At 36.9% G+C, this 20581-nt stretch overlaps 1 protein-coding gene across 6 annotated transcripts in view; it reads left to right on the plus strand.

Moving 5' to 3' along the window:
- PIK3C2G (phosphatidylinositol-4-phosphate 3-kinase catalytic subunit type 2 gamma) overlaps positions 1 to 20581 on the plus strand; it is a 387383-nt gene that overhangs the window by 223900 nt on the left and 142902 nt on the right. For all 6 annotated transcript variants that reach the window (XM_016923019.4, XM_016923023.4, XM_016923022.4 and 3 more), the window contains 6 exons: positions 2398 to 2578; positions 5384 to 5491; positions 9977 to 10069; positions 11536 to 11665; positions 17551 to 17687; positions 19556 to 19725. In XM_016923019.4, coding sequence (XP_016778508.3) covers positions 2398 to 2578; positions 5384 to 5491; positions 9977 to 10069; positions 11536 to 11665; positions 17551 to 17687; positions 19556 to 19725 — 819 coding nt within the window. The remainder of the gene's footprint in view (positions 1 to 2397; positions 2579 to 5383; positions 5492 to 9976; positions 10070 to 11535; positions 11666 to 17550; positions 17688 to 19555; positions 19726 to 20581) is intronic.

Genomic DNA, 20581 nt, shown 5'->3' on the forward strand with positions numbered 1-20581 from the left:
AATTTCTCTTGTCATTTAAAGTGTCTGTGCCTGAAAATACAGGAATAGAATAATTGACCTCTCGTGTTCATCTCCAGCACTCTATGATTTCAATTCTGCAGTGTACAAAAACAAACTCTCTACACATCGAGTAAAAAGCCATGGATCTCGAACCAGATCTCACCAGGAGAACATGTAATCTTGGCAGGGATGCAGGGTTTGAATGAGGTATATTCTCCAAGGAAAATAATCACAACAGAATACACTGAGTTTTCTTAGCTTTTATGTTTTTTAGGATATAGTCACATGTTATCTCTGTGACTCTCCCCTGCTCGGTTTTATTTTGAGCAAGGAATCAAACTGAGGTTTTCCTCCTTGAACCAGAGAGAAGCAAATACATTGCTCATGAGTGAACAAGTTCATTTCAATAGAATAAGGAATAAGAGTATTATACGTACAAATTAACTGAACAATTCTGACAGTCCCTATAACCCCAATCCTAAAATATATTATTTCTTTAATTATTTTGGTAAAAAATTGTTGATTTTGTCTGTGTAAATTAACTTTTCTTTCTATCACGTATGTAGCAGTTGGGTAGTCATAGAGTTATATTTATGTACTAGATCAGGTTAAAAATACTTAAAAAAAAACAAGTAGCCCAATATTCAAAGTGTATGAAAGTGCTGACAAACATTGATATTCAATATAGAAATACTCCATCGATCCACTCCCTATTCCGATGAATCCCATGTAGACTATAAAATGGTACATTACCACTGTGCTCAAAGCACTGTGAGAATCTGAGCAGTACACAATTCTGCAAAAAACATCTTCAAGTTTTACAAGTGCATGCCTGCATCTGCAGCTTTGCATTCACATGCATGCAACATGCATTTGCTTAGAGCTTCCAGTTAATTAATTATGTGGTCCATTTATTACTTGTTTGACATTTCAAAATCTCATCATAGGGATGAGAAGGAAAATTTTTCACTGCTACTCTTCTTAAAATGAAAAGAACCAAGTATCAATAGAGGATATTTTACCAGTGATACATCTTTAGTCCCTTGAGGTATTTTGTGTGTGTGTGTGTGTGTGTGTGTGTGTGTGTGTGTGTGTGTGTGTGTTTAAATGCTTTCCAGAAGTAAATAAGAGCTATTATTTCACACAAAATTTGTATTTCCTTTGAGAAAATAAAAGAGGTACTAGAAGACAAGTTGGCTTCTAATAATGACAAAGGAACAGGCCCTTACCTTAAAAAACTGCAAACTCATTCAACTAATTTTTAACTTTAATGTGTAGCAACAGAAAACATTGAATAAAAATAATTTGTTTGTTAGAGTATCTCTAACATAATACACATTGGACAGATGCAAAATTAGGCATGCAGAATAAAACACATCTATATATTTAAAAATCCTTTTTTTTAAGTATTTAGTTCTCAGAATTATCTTTTAGTTCCTTGAATGCTAATCATTTTTCAGAGAAGGCAAAAACTAAAGACCAGTTAAGATTAAAAGAATCAATTAGAGAGAAGTTAAGGTGCAAATAAATTAGTCTTTTTAAATTCCATTTCAGTGTTTTAAGGGTATAATAGAAAGTAAAATTGTCAAACATTAGTTGTTGCTCCATTATCTTGCAATGTTTTCTCACTTCGTCGTGATTTATGCTTCCCATGTTCATGATAGGAGCAGACTTCCAGGCAGAGACAGAAGCTGACTTGGGAAGGCTATGAGATGTGGATGAACTAATATTTTTGTGCTAAGCACTTACAAATGCATTGCCTCATTCTGTGTTCTATACAGCTCTATAGCTTTATAGAATTACCTTATTTTAAGATAAATAAATAAAAACTCAGCCTAATTAAGTAATTTGTAAGTTTGAGAGCGGGGATTTGAGTCCAGATATGCCTGAAAACAAAAAACCATGCTCTTGCCTTGACAATACCTTCCTCCAGGTAGTCCAGGGGAGGTGCTCGGAAAAAGACAGCACCTTTTGTGGTTTGTGACAGTGCGGGGATATTATCATTTGAAGGAAACAAGAAAAAGTTAGGCTTGATGTTTGAGTCTCCATATAGTACAGTCACTTATAAAAACTATTTCTAAAGGTATTTCAAAAGCATGTTCTTGAGAAAAGTGTGTGTTACAGAATTAAGAGGACTGAAAGGAGAAAAGATGTGTTATGAATTGAAATGAAGAAAGGCAGATCTCTTATTGATTCTTCACTCTTGGAATCTCATTAACTATCAGATGGAACTTGATGACTGTCAACGAATAAACAACATTTTTCCCATTCTAGGCTGTTAAACTGCCCAAAGCCACCAAATACAGATTAGTTTGAAATGCACTTATTGTTCCGGCTGGACGTGGTTTAAAAAATTAGCTTTACATACAAGAATTTTTTTCTCTCTCTTTCCTTCAGGCTGCTAAAAAATGCAGAAAATGAAGCTTATTTTAAAAGCTGGTATCAGAAGCTACTAGCTGCTCTCCAATTCTGTGCAGGTAAAGCCTTGAATGATGAGTTTTCCAAGGAGCAGAAACTTATCAAAATTCTGGGAGATATTGGGGAAAAAGTCAAGTCTGCCAGTGACCATCAAAGACAGGTTTGTTGAAATATTAATATTCAGGTAGTAATGTTTTTAACTTTGGCTTAAATTAAGTTTTAATTTCATTGTTTGCAAAGCAAATTCCTTGATTACACTTAAACAGAAGATACTTAAATCAATTACTTTAGTCAAGTTTTTTTCCCCACCTACTGTTCTTAAGTTAATGATAATGTCTATCAACCAGGACATGGTTTTTTGACCTAAATAGCCATGTGACACACAGAGAGAACCTGAAAAGAAAAGACCAACGTATAGGCAGTTGGACTAAACAAGCCTGATAAACTAATCGCGTCAATATGGCGGCACAATTCAGACTCACGGAGACGTTTTAGGGCACGTTTTTGTTGTTGCTCAGCAAAGGACATTTTTCACGCAACAAATAAGATGAATTAAACGAAATAAATCAATGGCCTTAAGAACAGTAATACTTTTTATACTAAGATCTATGGATACTAGTCAAAATATGTGCCTGTTTCTCAGTGTTTATAATAATGGACCTGGCTATTATTTTTCTTGGAAGAATATTTGCTCTTTTTAATTATCTGCATCACTAGTTCCCTATACTGATATACACCATTAAGTAGTTTCTCTCAAGTTCAACACTCTAGATGCAGGGAGAGAGGGGACATTCTTTCATTGTATTAAGAATATTATTCAATAATAATTAACTACCTACTATAGACTAGGGGTTAAGGATAGAAAGATGACCAAAACATGAGTTTTGTCCTCAAGGGAACTCAGTTTCTCTCCACTTATAATCTAAAATCAACAAGAATTTTCAACAAAATGATATAAAAATAGTAGTAGGCAAAGTGTCCCAGAATTCTTTCTCAGCCCAGGATTTTTCTTGCTGGAACTCACTTCATTTAGTAGAAGTGCCAGAAACTATGCTACTTCACCTTCCTGGGAGAAAATGGAAAATAAAAAAGCAAAAGTTTGGAATTAATTTTTAAATGGGAGATATATAGACTCCAGTACACAGAGGATCCTTAAGGCATATAATAGGATAAGCAATGCCAAAAAAAGTTCTATGATTTTTTAAATGTTACTACAAGTCCATTAATTATTTTGTAATGGTAGACAAAAAGTTGATGGCAAGTTAAATAAATTGATTTAAAATTTACAGAAGTTTGTGTGACGGTTTGGTCTTTATCTCCTATGTTTTAAAATCCCTCACATGTTTAAGATGTACATTATACTTAAATAATTCTGGTGATTTTTTTGATCATTCACTTCAAGTACCAGAGTGATATTGACATTATTTACTCAGGTAAATATATTTATCTTGCCTTGACTGGCTGCTTTTGTGATAACATCTCTTCACATAGGAAAATAGGAAGAGGAAAAGGAAGAGGTGGAAGAGGCATTTATAATTTCTCACAATTTAAGAAATAATAATTTCTCACAATTTAAGTTCCTAATGGCTACTTTTCTACTTAAAAAAAGCACTAATTAAGCATAACTATATGAACTGGGAAGAGACTTTACTTAAATGAAGGGAGCAGAGATTCCTCTCCATGATATCTGCCAGGCAAACCCAAGTATAGATGAGGCAAAGGAGAACAACACACACAGAGGGCTGTAATGCAACTTTTCTCTCTACACTTTGCTCTTCTGGATTCTGGGAGCTGTGGATTCTATTATTTGCCAATAAGCCAGGAGTAAAAGCTAAGAAACTCTTGAGAGCTGAGTGAACATTATTAATATGATATCCTTGTCTTCTGCATTGGGCTCAAAAAGTTTTTTAATTTTCAATTTTAAAATGCACAAAAAAAAATTTCTACCATAGTTACCTCGTGCTAGCAAATAGTAAGTCTTTCTAATTTACTCTAACACTTTTTTGCATCCATTAACTATTCCCCCTGCCCGCTGCTGCACTGACGACCCTTCTCAGCCTCTAGTAACCATCCTCCTACTCTCGGTCTCCATTAGTTCAATTGTTTTAAATTTTAACTGTCACAGATAAGTGAGAACATGTGATATTTGTCTTCCTGTGTCTGGCTTATTTCACATAACATAATGACCTCCAGTTCCATCCATGTTGTTGCAAATGACAGGATCTCATTCCTTTTTATGGTTGGATAGTACTCCATCGTGCGTACGTGAAAGTGGACTAAAAGAAGCTTTGTTTGTTTTGTGATTAATTGTAATTATTTCCTATCTCTTTTGTCATAGGATGCACAATTTAAAGGTGTGGTTTGTGATATCTGAGCTACTATGAGTATAGTGGAGTGTAGGAAAGAGTAAATATCAGAAATATACTCATTGAATGTCCAGTAAACTATTTGTTCCTACATATTATCATTTCTGACAGCATTATGCAATTGGATTTTTGTCGTTGTTGTTACTACTGTACGTAATTTTTTTTTGTAAAATGCACTATACTATTGAGTGTAATTTTGAGAGTCACAAACTCAGATTTCAGAAAATTATCAGAAAAGCATCATGTTAATAATTACATAAAGCAGGGTTTGCAAATTGGCGGCCACGCATGTCAAGTCCAACCCTTTTATGTTTTGTTTGAACACTACAGTGCTTTGTTTGGTTTTTATTTTTAGTTGAATTTGAGGTCCTTTAGAAAGGGCATGCATGCTTTAGTTTCCCATTTCTCCAACATGCCCTATTGTCTTTAGCCCACTGTCTTCTCACGCCTGAATACATCACCTGCCTGACCCCAAAGTCATCCAAGTGTGTAACCCTGAATTCAAGAATTCATTTAATCAATAGAAGAAAATTATAACCTGAAGGAAAAGTCAAGTTCTTTACATTTTCTTAAATCCTTTTTCTAATGATTTTTCACAGGAGGCACTGAAGAAAGAAATTAGCAGACTAGAAGAGTTCTTTCAAGATGTAAATACTTGTCATCTTCCTCTGAACCCTGCCCTATGTATAAAAGGGATTGATCACGATGTAAGTCAACTTATTCCTCAGATTAATGGAATATTTCTGTTTTGTATAGTTTAGTTCATTGTATATGTTTGAAATGGCAAAAAGAATTCTTAAGTTGACATTGCAATTATTTTAATGAAAAAGTAACTGAATCCATTTACATTGTGTTTTCCCTTTGATACACTAAGACCAGTTGGGATCACATTGGCCTTATCATATGATTTGTTTATTTGGAAAAAAAACTATCCATCAGTTCAGTGAAAAAAAAAATAGAGGAACATATTGCTGGGTTAATTTCTTGACTCATTAAAAATGATTGATTTGGTGACCCCATGCCAGGCTGGGTATAATTTCATGGTTTATTTAGACTATGTGCATAACCATACCTAGTACACGAACATTAGTCATTAGCTACAACATTTCTATTTTGATTCGATTTAAAATTTATTGATTCTAATATGTCAGTGTGTCATATAGTTTGTGATTTTACTCACGCCTGGAAAGCCCATCTTGGCATTGTCAGACTCACAACTTCCTAAGCCTTCTCTTCCTAATCCTCTGTCATATGGTACCTCTTCAGTCATACTTCTCTGACTTAGAATCATTCTTTCTCCCTTGTTCCTGATAAGCTTTATTATCTTCCTTCTCAAAAGCCCAAGAGTACAAAGACACTAACAGAGAAAATTATAGATATGTTAGATTTAAAAGTGAAGAGGTTAAGCTATCATGCATGGACTATAAATGTTACCTAACTGAAGTCATAAGACAGTCAAGAAAACAAACCCAATAATTAGGTGAAAAATTAGACCATTATTACTGTGAATGTAAAATGTTTTGCTAAAAACTTGATACCATCATCTTTATCACTTTGCCACAAGTAAGACTCCCTGCAAATTTTTTGATATGCTTCATAAATATATTTTGAAACATAACAAAATAAGGCTTCAAATTCCTTAAACTGAGATATGTCTGTCTGGGCTGAAATCCAAATCATTACTAATTTTCAAAAAATTGCCCAACTTTTCTACCATCAGCAGTATTCTTGTCTAATGCTGCGCATATGCAGGAACTCAGCATTTCAAAGACACTGTACCTTAATGTAGAAAGAACAACAGGGATCACTGAGTCCATGTATTTTTTGTTTGTTTGTTTTTGCTTTTGCTTTATTGGCTGCTTGTTTTAAAGGAGAAGAGTGTTTTTTTTTTTTTTTTTTCACTTAAAATTACATATAAGTTTGGCATGTGCAGGTGCACCGGCTGGGCCAGGGGTCAGCTGCCCAGGAGTCACCACCCCTAGTGCTGCAGGTGGGACCACACTCCTTCCCTATATAGCACCCTACGGTTAGCAGTACTTTTCCTGCAGAAGCTGTCCCAAGTAGAACCACTGTCTGGTTCCATTTGCTCTGACTAGCTATGCCTGGCACAGGGTTGGGCACCTATGGGTACAACAATGAACAGGACAGACATGGCCAGGTGACACCATCTTGGGAAACATTTGAATCTATCCTCCAGTCCCATTGAACAAAGAAGTGAGAAAGCTTACAGTTGAAATGAGTATGGAAAAGCTCTCTGTTTCAACAGAAACCTTATCAACTACTGGAGAATCCACACTGGGGAGAATCCTTATAAGCATGATGAATGTGGCAAGGCCTTCATTCAAACTAAATGTCTTATTTGACATCAGAGCCTACACACTGAGGGTCATATAAAAAACTTATTTAAATGGAAGCAGTTTGGAGAAACCATCTATGAGAGCTCTTAACTTGTTGACTATGAGAAAATTCATACCTTTTGAATGCAGTGTGACAAGGCATTTGGTCTGAGTAAATGTCTTATTCTGTGTCAGAGAGTTCATACCTGCCAAAAGCCTTATAAATATGATAAGCATGGAAATGTGTAGTCAAAAATCACGCCTCATTATACACCAGAGAATTCACACTGTTAAGAAACCCTACAAATATAATGGGTATGGGAAGATATTCAGTTATAGTGCCAGTCTTGTGGTACATCAGACAACCCATTGTGGGGAGAAATCTTATAAATGCAATGATAGTGTGAAAGCTGTTATATGATTGTATGAGCCATTATAGTTCACAAGTGATTGTGCACCAGAGAGTTCACACTGGAAAGGAGCCCTGTGAATGCAGTGAGCATGGGAAAGCCTTTAATCAGCATTCTATCACTATCGTCAACTATACGGGGGAGAAGCACTCAGGTATGGCTCAATTCATTTCTTAAAGCGTGGCTCTCAAAGGCAAAGAGCAAGGGGCTCAGGTCTGAGCTAAACTGTCTTTATAAGACAAATTCTCAACCTTTGCCTCCCACCCCTACCCACAAACCATTAATCACAATGAACCATTCCCTATTTCCTTTTAAATCACTAAAGGATGGACCAAGTGGGAGAGTGGGAGGAACTGAATGCAATTCTTCCCCACTACTTAGGTAAAACAAGGACCAGGTATTTCATTTACTTACTGGTTTCTTTTTCAACTAATTTTTAGATCTCTGTCATTAATGTGTGCTTCTCAAGGAGAGAGATCCTATCTTCCTTTCTTCCAGCTTTTCTATCTTATTATACCATCTCCATAAAATCCTCCTCTAAGACTCTGATTAATTCTTCCATCCATGGGCATTCCAATCTACTTTATAACTATCATGCTAATCTAATATCTTATCATTTGCCTCTTTCTATCTAGAAAACCCTTGCTTCTGTCTATTTGCTAATCTATGTCCCTCAAAATCTTCAAGATCTAGTTAAACTCTGAAAATGTTTTTCTTAAAATGTGGCTTCATTCAATGATGATAAACTATCTTGTGAATTATTTTCAACTTAATATGTGTGTGTGTGTGGGTGTGGGTGTGCGTGTGTGTGTACAACCAAATTTAATAGGCTTTGTGAGGGTAGATGTAGTGTTTCTTTTTTTAGCATATAATGTGCATACTAGTTGTTGAATACATATTTTTGACAATCACTCAAATATATACCGCACATGAAAACCAAGATGTGAAACAATAAAAGCAGAATGTCTCTGGGTGGTAGTTAAAAAGATAGGCTAAGCCTTGCCTTCAGCCTCCCTGAACTTGGGATAACTCAAAGAGATTCCCCACATATTCAATGAGCAGAATTTAAAAACCACTGATCTACACTCATTTCTTGCCTCATACAGAATTTGCTAATTCAATACCATGATATATGTTCATCTGATCCCTAATTAGCTGATTTTGCAACAGAATTTCATTGCTTAACAAGCATCCTCACCCGTAAAACTATAAAATATCTATTTTTGTTTCTAGATAAAACATCTACATTTATCTATAAAATATCTATTTCTTAACTGACCTATCAACACAAATCTAACCCAATTTCTAACTAAACAATCCCTTGCTTACTGAATCAATTCGATTTTTCAAATTGAAAATAGAAAATATCTATTTTCCATCTCTTAAACTTTTGCTTATGATTCAGTAAGCAAGGGTTTGTGTTTAGTTAAGATATTGGGTTAGATTTGTGTTGATAGGTCAGTTAAGAAATAGATATTTTCTCTCAACTTCTAATTTCAGACTTCTTGTAGATAACGTTGTTCAAGCTGATCTTTCAACATGCATTGATGTCATATTTTACTAAGTTGATAAATTGAAAGCATAGAGTCTTTTTCCTTTCTTTATATTGAGTGAAGTCTTCAATGCCATCATGAACTCTCTAATAGCCTAAAGACATACAGCTTTTCAATGCTTAATTGTAAGAAAATAAGAGGAAAACAGGCAACTAGGAAAGTAGAGTGAAAAGTAGTCAACATCACAAAGCTGAAAATGCAAATGGAAGGTGTAATTACTGGAAATGAGAAGACAAAATACGTTGTACTGCTATTTATAAAAACAAGAAAATGTTCATTAACTAAAAGATAATGAAAAATGTAAGGATTTTTCAAGGTACCTGATTAGTGTCAGGCACTGTAAAAGGTATTTTATATCCATTAGTTCCTGAATCTATCACAGAGATGTATGAGGGAGAGGTTACTTTCTCCATTTTACAGCAAATTAGTTATAAAGCTTAGATTTGAACTCAAGTCTTTCTTAACTTTCTATCTATTTTTCCTTAAAGTATTCTGCAAGGTAGAAATAATGGAAAGGAAATAAAGTTTTTAAAATAAAATTTTAGCTTTTATCTACTAACCAGCTAGCATAAGCCAATATTCATACACTGCTTAGTTCATTTAAACCTTAAACATATCACTACTGTTCACTGAGGAAAAAACATGGTTGAAGATCTGTAATCTGTCAAAAAGCTGGCTTCTTGGTTTCAAAGTAAAGGCTCCAGTTGATAGACTAAATTTTTTAAAATTTGTATGTTTCTGTGTTCCAAAGTATAAAAATTATTCATATGTGTTACATTTGTTCATACAACAAAGTCTGCAAGGGGCTATGATTTTGGGGAAAAGGTTTGCTTTTGGGGGGTTGGGGGTTGATTTATTTTGCTCACTAGTTTTCCCTTTTTCTTTTCCTATAGGCATGTTCATATTTTACATCTAATGCTTTGCCATTGAAGATTACTTTCATCAATGCTAATCCGATGGGCAAAAACATCAGCATTATTTTTAAGGTATGGTAGCGCTCTTAAAACATAAATTGATTCCATACACAGAACTATCGATTTATTACTCACAAAAAGAAATTGTTGTGGCTATTTTCCTCCAGCAACAACACATAGGTTTTTCAGTTATTTTAGAGTCTGCCTTTTTACAGGATTATATATAGTATGTGCCAAACTCCAATTGGCAATAAATCAAACATTACTGGCTCAAAGCCAGGGAGCCTTCAGTGCAAAACCTAAGAGAATATAATTCAGTAAATGAAGTGATATGATTGCTTTTAAGTGGCAGATAAAGTTGAATGTGAGGAAAGTTTTATTTTGGTCTAGATACTAAATTGGGATCACAATTAACTGGAACTGAAATGACATAAGTTAATTTAACATTAAATTCTTGCCTGCTAGCACTTGTTCATTTTAGTAATTTGAGTTTTTTTAAAAATAAAAAAGTAAATATGGGTCATTTCAGTCTTCATCATTAATCCCATTGGAAAAACAGAGAAAAGGTAGTAACAGGTTTATAAGCACGTAGGAAAGAGGGAACAGAGAGGGAGATAAGGGTAAAAAGTAAGAATATGCCCGTCTTCCAGTTTATTTGGCCAATTATTCAGCCAAGCCCATGCAAGAAGATCTCAGAGTGAATCTTTGGTGAATTCTCACTGTCTATTTTGGAGGATAATGAGTAGTGTGCCCACACTTTTGCTTTGTCATGTCACCTCAAGAGTTAGTGGTCCCACAATGCTGTACTTTTCATGAAGGGGAAAAAAGAAAACACAAAATCTTATCTTGGCAGGATTTTCCATGTATAATTTAGAAAGTGTTTTCAAAACGAAAATTCTTATTTGTTTAAAAGGATAGAACTATCCTTCCCCTTTGGACATATGCAATCTCCTTAACCAATACATGACTATCACCACTTTATCATTTCTTATTATTATCAAAAATCATTTTCTCTGAAAACCTTTTAACTATCTTCAAAATAATTTGAGAAATCACTGATTTAAAGTCTAATCAATCATATGGATGCTATTTATACTCCTAGTCAAGAAGCTCTTGGTATTCTAACTGCATATCGGTGCATAAATTTATGACATACCAAATAATGTTTCACTTAGAAAGAGATCTCTCTTGGCTAAGTTTGAAATTTGAATAAACATTCATCCAGCCTGTCTTTGCCAGACTTTGAATCTGAGAAATCACACGTGGATAATAAATTGAAAATTATTATCAAGGAACAACATTCCAAGCAGCACCTCTAATTTGATGGTTGAAGCTTCTGTAATTATTTAAAGGGAAGTTCTCATTTAAAAAATTTTTTTATCAGAAACACAAGGTAATTTTAGTGCTAACAAAACCATTAAAACCACTCTAAGTCAGGCTAGAAATGTATCCAAGGAGAAAAGTGACATGTACTGTATTTGACTGCTTTTAATGAAATTCAAGGAAAAACCCAGGGTCTATAATTTTGTTTTTAACAGGCTGGAGATGATCTTCGTCAGGATATGCTTGTTCTGCAGATTATTCAAGTGATGGACAATATTTGGCTGCAGGAAGGCTTGGATATGCAAATGATCATTTATAGATGTCTATCCACAGGAAAAGACCAAGGTCAGTATAGATTAGAAAGTGCGCTGGCTCACATTATTTATTTCACACATTCACTAGTAATAGGCTACGAAACTTTCTCCAGCTTTCGTTTTAAACTACAAGTTTGAAAATCCAAAGAACTATACACATTCTTCTTTTTTTAAAAGAATTATTTTCAAAAATGATAAGCCAACAGAATTTATATAAAGCATAATATGCTTTTAGGTATTAATTAGGACCTTCACATTACAAATGTTAACTGTGATTTTATTTTATGTGTCTTTAAGAGTGAGTTTCATTAATAACTTACTGTTATTTTTCTCATTTTCTAATATAAAGCCTACTCATTTTTAAAAGAATACAATTGTTACTTATTAACACAAAATCTACACATTTTCAAGTGCTGAAAGGAGTTCTGGAAATTCTAAACACATTATAAACCTTAATTTAATTTCTAAAAGACTTTTGAGTAGATAAAATATCAACAGTCAATGTTGGCCACACATGTAAATATTGAACATATGTCAGCATTTCTTTTCCTTTATAAAAGCCAAGAAATCAATATGAAAACATAATTACACTTATGCACATTTTCAGTGAAAGTAATGTCAATAGACCACCCAAATTATTACTAAAACATCAGAGGTAGAATTGCACTTAATTACAATAATGCCAAATTAAAGAGACAACAGTATCTAAGATATCTTATAAATTTTTTTTACATATAACCATTGCCACTTAGAATTTTATTAAATTAATTGGTATGAATTATAGCAGATACATATGCATAAACAAAGGGATGAAATCATAGAACTGGAGAGGGGATCTAGACCACGTAGTCATTTTTTTTTTTTTTTTAATTTAAGCAGAGCTACAATTTAAACCTGTCATCACAAAAGAACTGTCATGCCATGGATCCTCACTGCCTGAGGTCCCACCAGCAGGCTCAATACCCCAGTCGACACTTGAGATTTTAGATGCTAAGTATGAAAACACCTCCAAATTTACTCGCCACTTAATACCTTACAATGACTGCATTACAGTCATACTAGCCAATTGATTTGATTCTGATAACAGGGCTCCTACTTCCATGCCAAGTGTCCCACTCTAAATACTTTCTAAATCTCTAGTTCCTACAACAGTCATTTATCCTTGCTACCATGAGATTGTTATTCCTTGCATCTTACCCTACTTTTCCTCACGTAAGTGACCTAATGCTTTCCTATCCTAAAATGCTGAAATAGAATAATGCTACATAATCCAAGCTGAGATCTTTGATGTTACATGAATCACCTTTTCTCCAGATATTGAATAAATTACTGATCCCAGTGGAATTTTTAAATTTTATCTCATTTCTATTTATAATCATAGAATGTAACCAAGGCTGAATCTTTTAGTTAATAAAATAATTCAGCAGAAATAACTATAGACTTATCCAAAGTTGCAGATGTCGCAAGACAAAAGTTATTTTTCTTCTCTACCAACAACAACCTTCAATAGCTGTAAGATTTCAGAGGGCATTATACTGACAAAATAATTCTTCAAGAAAAATAGAGATCATTAAAACAAATATCATTTTTAGAAGATTAGGTTGCATTTTTAATCAGGTTCCAAGGCTTACTGAATACCTACTTTTCTCAAGAAATGTCACAACGTGAGATGGGAAATGCATGCTAAAATGAGCTAAACAGAGTTGTGCCCTTGAGGAGAGTAAACTCCAGTTTCCATGAAGTTTCCATGACTTTATCAACATTATTGCTGAGTATCATTCTCATGGTCACTTTGTATGTAATGTCCTAGGAGTTCTGAGAGAAATTTTCAGGGCAAATAAAAATTCTTCAGGATTTATTTTATCATTGGTCCTCCAACTTTGATGAACATAAAAATTACATAGGGGGATGGAAAGAATAGATACAACCTACCCCCAACCCAAGCGCACTAAATCAGACTTCCCCGGAGGTGGAGGAGAGGCTCAAAGGTTGATTGCAAAAAGCTGCTCAGGTGTTTCTTATGCACCCTTGTCTGAAAGACACCGCCTCATACAACACCACCTTGGGTAATTTTATCCCTAAGAGCCTTGCTACTTAAAGTGTGAACCGCAGACCCACAGCACTGACATCACCTGGGAACTTGTTAGAAATGCAGAATCTCAGGCCGCACCCCTGCCATACTCAATTAGAACATTTTAACAAAATCTCCAAACATACTAGTGCGTTTTCACACTGCTATAAATACCTGTGAGAGGTGACAGCGTGCTGGCAGTCCTCACAGCCCTCGCTCGCTCTCGGCGCCTCCTCTGCCTGGGCTCCCACTTTGGCGGCACTTGAGGAGCCCTTCAGCCCGCCGCTGCTGTGTGGGAGCCCCTTTCTGGGCAGGCCAAGGCCGGAGCCGGCTCCCTCAGCTTGCGGGGAGTTATGGAGGAAGAGGCGCGGGCGGGAACCGGGCTGAGCCCAGTGCTTGCCGGCCGGCTGGAGTTCCAGGTGGGCGTGGGCTTGGCGGGCCCCGCACTCGGAGCGGCCGGCCGGCCCTGCCGGCCCGGGCAATGAGGAGCTTAGCACCTTGGCCAGCGGCGGCGGAGGGTGTGCTGGGTCCCCCAGCAGTACCGGCCCACCAGCGCTGCGCTGGATTTCTCGCCGGGCCTTAGCTGCCTTCCCGCGGGGCAAGGCTCGGGACCTGCAGCCAGCCATGCCTGAGCCTCCCCACCGCCTCCGTGTGCTCCTGTGCAGCCGGAGCCTCCCCTACGAGCGCGGCCCCCTGCTCCACGGCGCCGAGTCCCATCGACCACCCAAGGGCTGAGGAGTGTGGGCGCGCGGTGCAGGACTGGCAGGCAGCTCCACCTGCAGCCCCAATGCGAGATCCACTGGGTGACGCCAGCTGGGCTCCTGAGTCTGGTAGGGACGTGGAGAACCTTTACCTCTACCTGAGGGATTGTAAATACACCAACCCGCAGGCACTCTGTATCTGGCTCAAGGTTTGTAAACACACCAATCAGCACCCTGTGTCTAGCTCAGGGTTTGTGAATGCACCAATGGACACTCTGTATCTAGCTACTCTGGTGGGGACGTGGAGAACCTTTTTTTTTTTCTTTTCTTTTCTTTTTGAGATGGAGTCTCGCTGTGTCACCCAGGCTGGAGTGCAATGGCACAATCTCAGCTCACTGCAAGCTGGGACGTGGAGAACCTTTATGTCTAGCTAAGGGATTGTAAATACACCAATCAGCACTCTGTATCTAGCTCGAGGTTTGTAAACACACCAATCAGTACCATGTGTCTAGCTCAGGGTTTGTGAATGCACCAATCAGCCCCCTGTCAAAACAGACCACTCGGCTCTACCAATCAGCAGGATGTGGGTGGAGCCAGATAAGAGAATAAAAGCAGGCTGCCCAAGCCAGCAGTGGCAACCCACTCGGGTCCCCTTCCGCACTGTGGAAGCTTTGTTCTCTCGCTCTTTGCAATAAATCTTGCTGCTGCTCACTCTTTGGGTCCACACTGCTTTTATGAGCTGTAACACTCACCGCGAAAGTCTGTAGCTTCGCTCCTGAAACCAGCGGGACCATGAACCCACCGGGAGGAACGAACAACTCCAGACACACCGCCTTAAGAGCTGTAACACTCACCGCGTAGGTCCGCAGCTTCACTCCTGAGCCAGCGAGACCACGAACCCACCAGAAGGAAGAAACTCGGAACACATCCGAACATCAGAAAGAACTCCAGACGCGCCACCTTACGAGCTGTAACACTCACCGCGAGGGTCCGCGGCTTCATTCTTGAAGTCAGTGAGACCAGGAACCCAGCAATTCCGGACACACCTGGACTGGGTAATTAATAAAGGAAAAAGGTTAAATGGCTCACAGTTCCACATGGCTGGGGAGGCCTCAGGAAACTTATATTCATGGCGGAAGGTGAAGCGGAAGCAAGGGCCTTTTTCACAAGGTGGCAGGAAAAAAAGGGGGAGAATGGGGACCTGCTAAACATTAATAAAACCATCAAATCTTGGAGAACTCACTCACTATCTTGAGAACAGCATGGGGGAAAACTGTCCACATGATCTGATCACCTCCCACCAGGTCCCTCCTTCCACACGTGGGGATTATGGGGATTATAATTTGAGATGAGATTTGACTGGGGACACAGCTAAACCATACAACAGAGTTATTTGTTGCATTAAAATTTGAGAAGTATTGCATTAAAGGACTATAAGAGTGAAACCACACATATTACTCGATGTACACAGAATTATGTTTGAAGAATTTAAATAGTGTATGATATATACTAGCTTAAATGTATAAAATGTAATTTATGATTTCAATTAATGAGCAGAATTTAGCCACCATGATTACTATAAATTAGGTACAAGGTTTTCTGGATAGTCAGCAATTCAAGGCTTGTGATCAGTGTCTTGGGATTTAGAAAACATTAACTCCCTAGATCAACGTAGTTGGAAAAGCAACTGACATTGCTGCAGCAAAGTATCCAAAAAGGTGGAACCATCTAAGTCCTAATTTTGGGCATGGTCAAAGGTAAGATGGCATTGAAACACTCAGCAACCATGTAGAAAGCGACTTCCTTCAGGAAGTATTAAATAGAGGAAATGGAAAAATGAGGGAAATCTTCAGGATTAAAAAGCATCACCTACTGACATTAAATGTTTTAAATCTGCTATCTCCCTTAACACACATGAGAAAACCTGGGCAACAGCCAAATACTATTAGGAGAGAAGGAAGAAGTGTCATGATACTATGGATATTCCCAGGACCTGTCTCTGGGATGTGAAATTTTCTTCTGATCCACAAATGTAGATGCCCAGTGATCACAACAGGACTATCAGATGTTAAGAGAAATTAAGGCTGCAAACTAGCTGTAACTGACCAAATTCAGCACAGATAAGTCTTTTGTTTATCACCACCATAATCTACTTTAATGTTGTTTAGTTTGAATGTTTTTTAGGTAGATCATTAAATGGTCAATTTAAAAAACTCAACCATCTCTCTGTTCATATAGTTATATTTGTGTCCCTGGTCTCTCTGGGAATTTGAGTTTGCAACTCCTGCAATTGTCGAGACTATGGAAATCAGAAACTCTAGACTTTAATTTATTTTAATGACTTTATTTATAATACTGTACTTTGCGGGTTGTTTTGTAGACATTATCCCTGAGAGAGCTTTAAGTACTGGATCTAAATTGCTGTTCTGTTCAGTATAAAAATCAGAAGGTTTGCAAATATTTACATTCCAATAACCTTACGAGCACAATAAAAAAAAAAAGCCTTGATGGATATATGGCCAGCGGAGCAAAGTTCCTATTTAAGTTCAATCAATATATGCTCCCTTTAAAAAAAATTACTATTGTAGTTTCTCTTTAATGTTGACTGAGAAGGAAGGAGCAGGTGGCTCTCTAGATGTTCACTGCTGAGTTATTCTGTTCACTCCCGGAAATGTAACATTTAACTGTGAAGCTTTTTTTAACCCGAACATTGATTTTTATAACATATGAGCAATGTTTGTTATGGAGAGTGTATTTGGCTCCCTTAAATTGTAAATATATTTGTTATCCAAGCTTAAATGTCCTCCCTTAAACTGTAAATGAGTGCACCAGCCATGTGATAATTAATTCACTACTCAGTGGGGTCTCTGTTCATCATCAAGATTGGCTTGCTACCATAGCTCTAGAAAAAATATTAAAGTTGCTTCTGATTAATCCGATCCAAACACAAGTAGCCTCATTGTTCTCCAGGATTTGGGGAAGAATTAGAAAGAGATGCATCTAGATAAGCCTCCTCCAGAAAAGAAGATTTGAAAAGGAAAGGGGTAATCCAGTAGTGCTGGAAGCTATTGTTGTTACATTTCCTAAGGCTCCCTCATCCTGTGATGAAGGAATTGTCTCTGTAATCTTTTTTTTCTCTACCAGGATTGGTGCAGATGGTACCTGATGCTGTGACCCTAGCAAAGATTCATCGCCATTCTGGACTGATAGGACCATTGAAAGAAAATACAATTAAAAAGTGGTTCAGTCAGCACAACCACTTAAAGGCAGATTATGAAAAGGTTTGTCCTGCTGCAGATCATTTTAAATAATGTACTTAAATAAGAATATGCTCTGGTTCATTAGATATTCTGAATTGTAGAAAAGTAAATTAAGTGCACTTTGAGTTCTAATTCAATCAGCCCAGTAATAATGACCCAGTTTAAATGATATATTAACTACATAAAAGTTTCTGTATTTTATTTAGTTTCTGGGTGAAATTCCTGGTTATCAATAAAGATTTTTTTTTTGCTCAGCTGCCATCCTGACATCAATCTTACACCAGAAACAATAACCCTTGAAATTACCTCATTTAAGTAATCTCCAACTTCTATAAATATCCCTTCTTTTCTTTGCAATACATTTCTTCTGCCATTCCCCACTTTTTCGTCTCCCATTTTCTTAATGGTTTGCAAAATGCAAAATAGAGTTTTATGTATGTCATAATTTTACCAAATGTACTGTTTTATTTGACTGCAAACACTTTTTCTCAACGTTTACTTCATTCTGGTATCTGGCTTGCAGTGTACAGTTGTGCAGGTTCTGCCCTGTATTAGGGATCTTGGCTAAGGAGATGAGTGTGGCTAGAACCAGTCCTTGGTCCACTTGCCAAGCTATGATCTAGTACAGCTGGGTCCACCCAGAGGAAGGAGCACCTAAATGCTAATTCATGCAAAAATGCACCATTAGATTTGCTTGGTACTATCCTGTGCACTGAAATCCCCTTATTTTGAGAAATTCCTCAAACCTGGGTAAACTGGGATGATTGGTCACCCTACCTATGATAAAAAGGCCATGATAAAAAAGACCCCAGAGTTCATCTATTCCACACTTCCATAACATTGTGTTGGAGCAAAATACAAGCTTTACAGGCCAAATAATAAATAATTAGATAAAATTACCTTCAAGTCTACTTTTTAGCTGTTCCCAAAATTGTAACTTCAGTTTTGCATTAATCCTGTGGTTACGTTGTTTCCAAATACATCACTATTCACAACCACCATATGAAGGACATATTTTATTATTTTCACTTTCTAAGTGAAGAACATTTGGATTGACAAATTAAGTGACTTGCTTAGGCATGTGGGAAACCTAGAACTAAGGCACCCTAGCATGTAGCCTGGTGACCTAGCCTTCACTACATCAAGGCAGCCCCTCCATGCTAGGAGACCCATAACCTTGTCCCAACCAGTCATTCCTGGTTACACCACCAAGTTGATGAGATGATGTATACCCAGGAGATCATTTGGGACGCAAAGTGTATTTTTGGAAAGAAACATCTGCTCATTAGAGAAACATAAACACAAATTGACTTAATGATAATCTGCTTCCACCCACACAGGCATTCACTGATATGTATGTACTATACCAAACAGCTTCACACATCAACTACATTGATGACCTATTTGTAAAAATACACATAAAATGTTACAGATTTCTCAGTATAGCTTTCTCTGTATTCCAAAATTTCAAATATTCAACCATTGATATTTTAAAATTCCTCTGGGGATAGGCAATATTGGGCCGTATTGTTCCTTTTACTTTGAAAAAAAATCATTCAATATTGTATATTTGAGGTATCAAAAAATGACACTAGGAAACCTCTCTAGTGAACCAATGAAAATTAGCTCCATCTGAATGAAGGAGATATTTTCTGCAGTTTCAGTGAAAACATTCATCTATTAGGCTAAAGAACAATTGTTTCATATTCTTCTGTAGCAGATCAAGAATCAGCTGCTTAACTGTACCCTCCTGTCCACTGAGATGTAGAAATTTTTCCTGATTATGTAATTTTGCTTCTTATCATTTACTTTTTATGATTACTTCTGATGCTAATGCATTTGCTCATTTTTTGTTGTTATTTTTGCATGATTGTTTTTCAATGAATTAGGCCTTGAGGAACTTTTTCTACTCCTGTGCTGGCTGGTGTGTGGTAACATTCATCCTGGGAGTATGTGACCGTCACAATGATAATATCATGCTGACAAAGTCGGGCCACATGTTTCATATTGACTTTGGAAAATTCTTAGGTCATGCACAAACATTTGGAGGGATAAAAAGGTCAGTGCACAAATGTTTATTACAGTAATTAAGCAGTGTCCTAAGCAATATGTATAACATGTAATTGCATAGAAACCCTGCTGATGACTTGCTCCCATCTTTCAAATCCCCCAAGGTAATATAAACATGATAATATATCTAATAAGATTGAAGAAAAGTTTTAAAGTAGATTTTTAATGCAACAAATTTGATTTCCTCAAATTGGTAGTAGACTAAACTGGTCTTCCCCCATGAGAAGCAGCTAATCCTGTTTTAGTCTGTCATTTGAAGTAATATTGTTTGTTTCCTTATGAACCTTGAATGGACAATGAGGTATGAATTGATGATCTCGAAACATCTGCTATATTGCTCATAGCAAATCATCACTGGTCTACACATATTAATACTAGCTTACTTCCCACACTGAACTAGCCTTACATCATTCCACAGATATTTAGGGAATACCTACTTTTCAAGGATATAACAGTAAACAAGACAGACACAAACCCTGATCTCTTTCTAGTAGGGGTGACGGACATTAAACAAGTTTACAAGCTAAGAAATGACTTGAGAAAATGAGAAGTTATTTTAGAAAACTAAGGCAGAGAAATGGAATAGAAAGTAACTGGAGTGGGGATACTATTTTAAAGAGGCATCTCGGAAGACATGACAAAGAGCTGTGTCCGTATGACCACCTCATGGAGATCCATGAGAAGAGAATTCCAGGAAGAAAGAACAGCACATACAATAGCAGTGAGCACAGAAACGAGCATGGCATGTTCCAGTGACAAGAAGACCTGGAGTCTGGAGATGGGATGGAGAGGGGCGGGCAGTAGGAGGTAAGGGTGAAGAGTTTGGTGGAGGCCCAATCAGGTAG

Source organism: Pan troglodytes, chromosome 10 (genome assembly GCF_028858775.2).
Source record: "Pan troglodytes isolate AG18354 chromosome 10, NHGRI_mPanTro3-v2.0_pri, whole genome shotgun sequence".
Lineage (NCBI taxonomy): Eukaryota > Metazoa > Chordata > Mammalia > Primates > Hominidae > Pan > Pan troglodytes.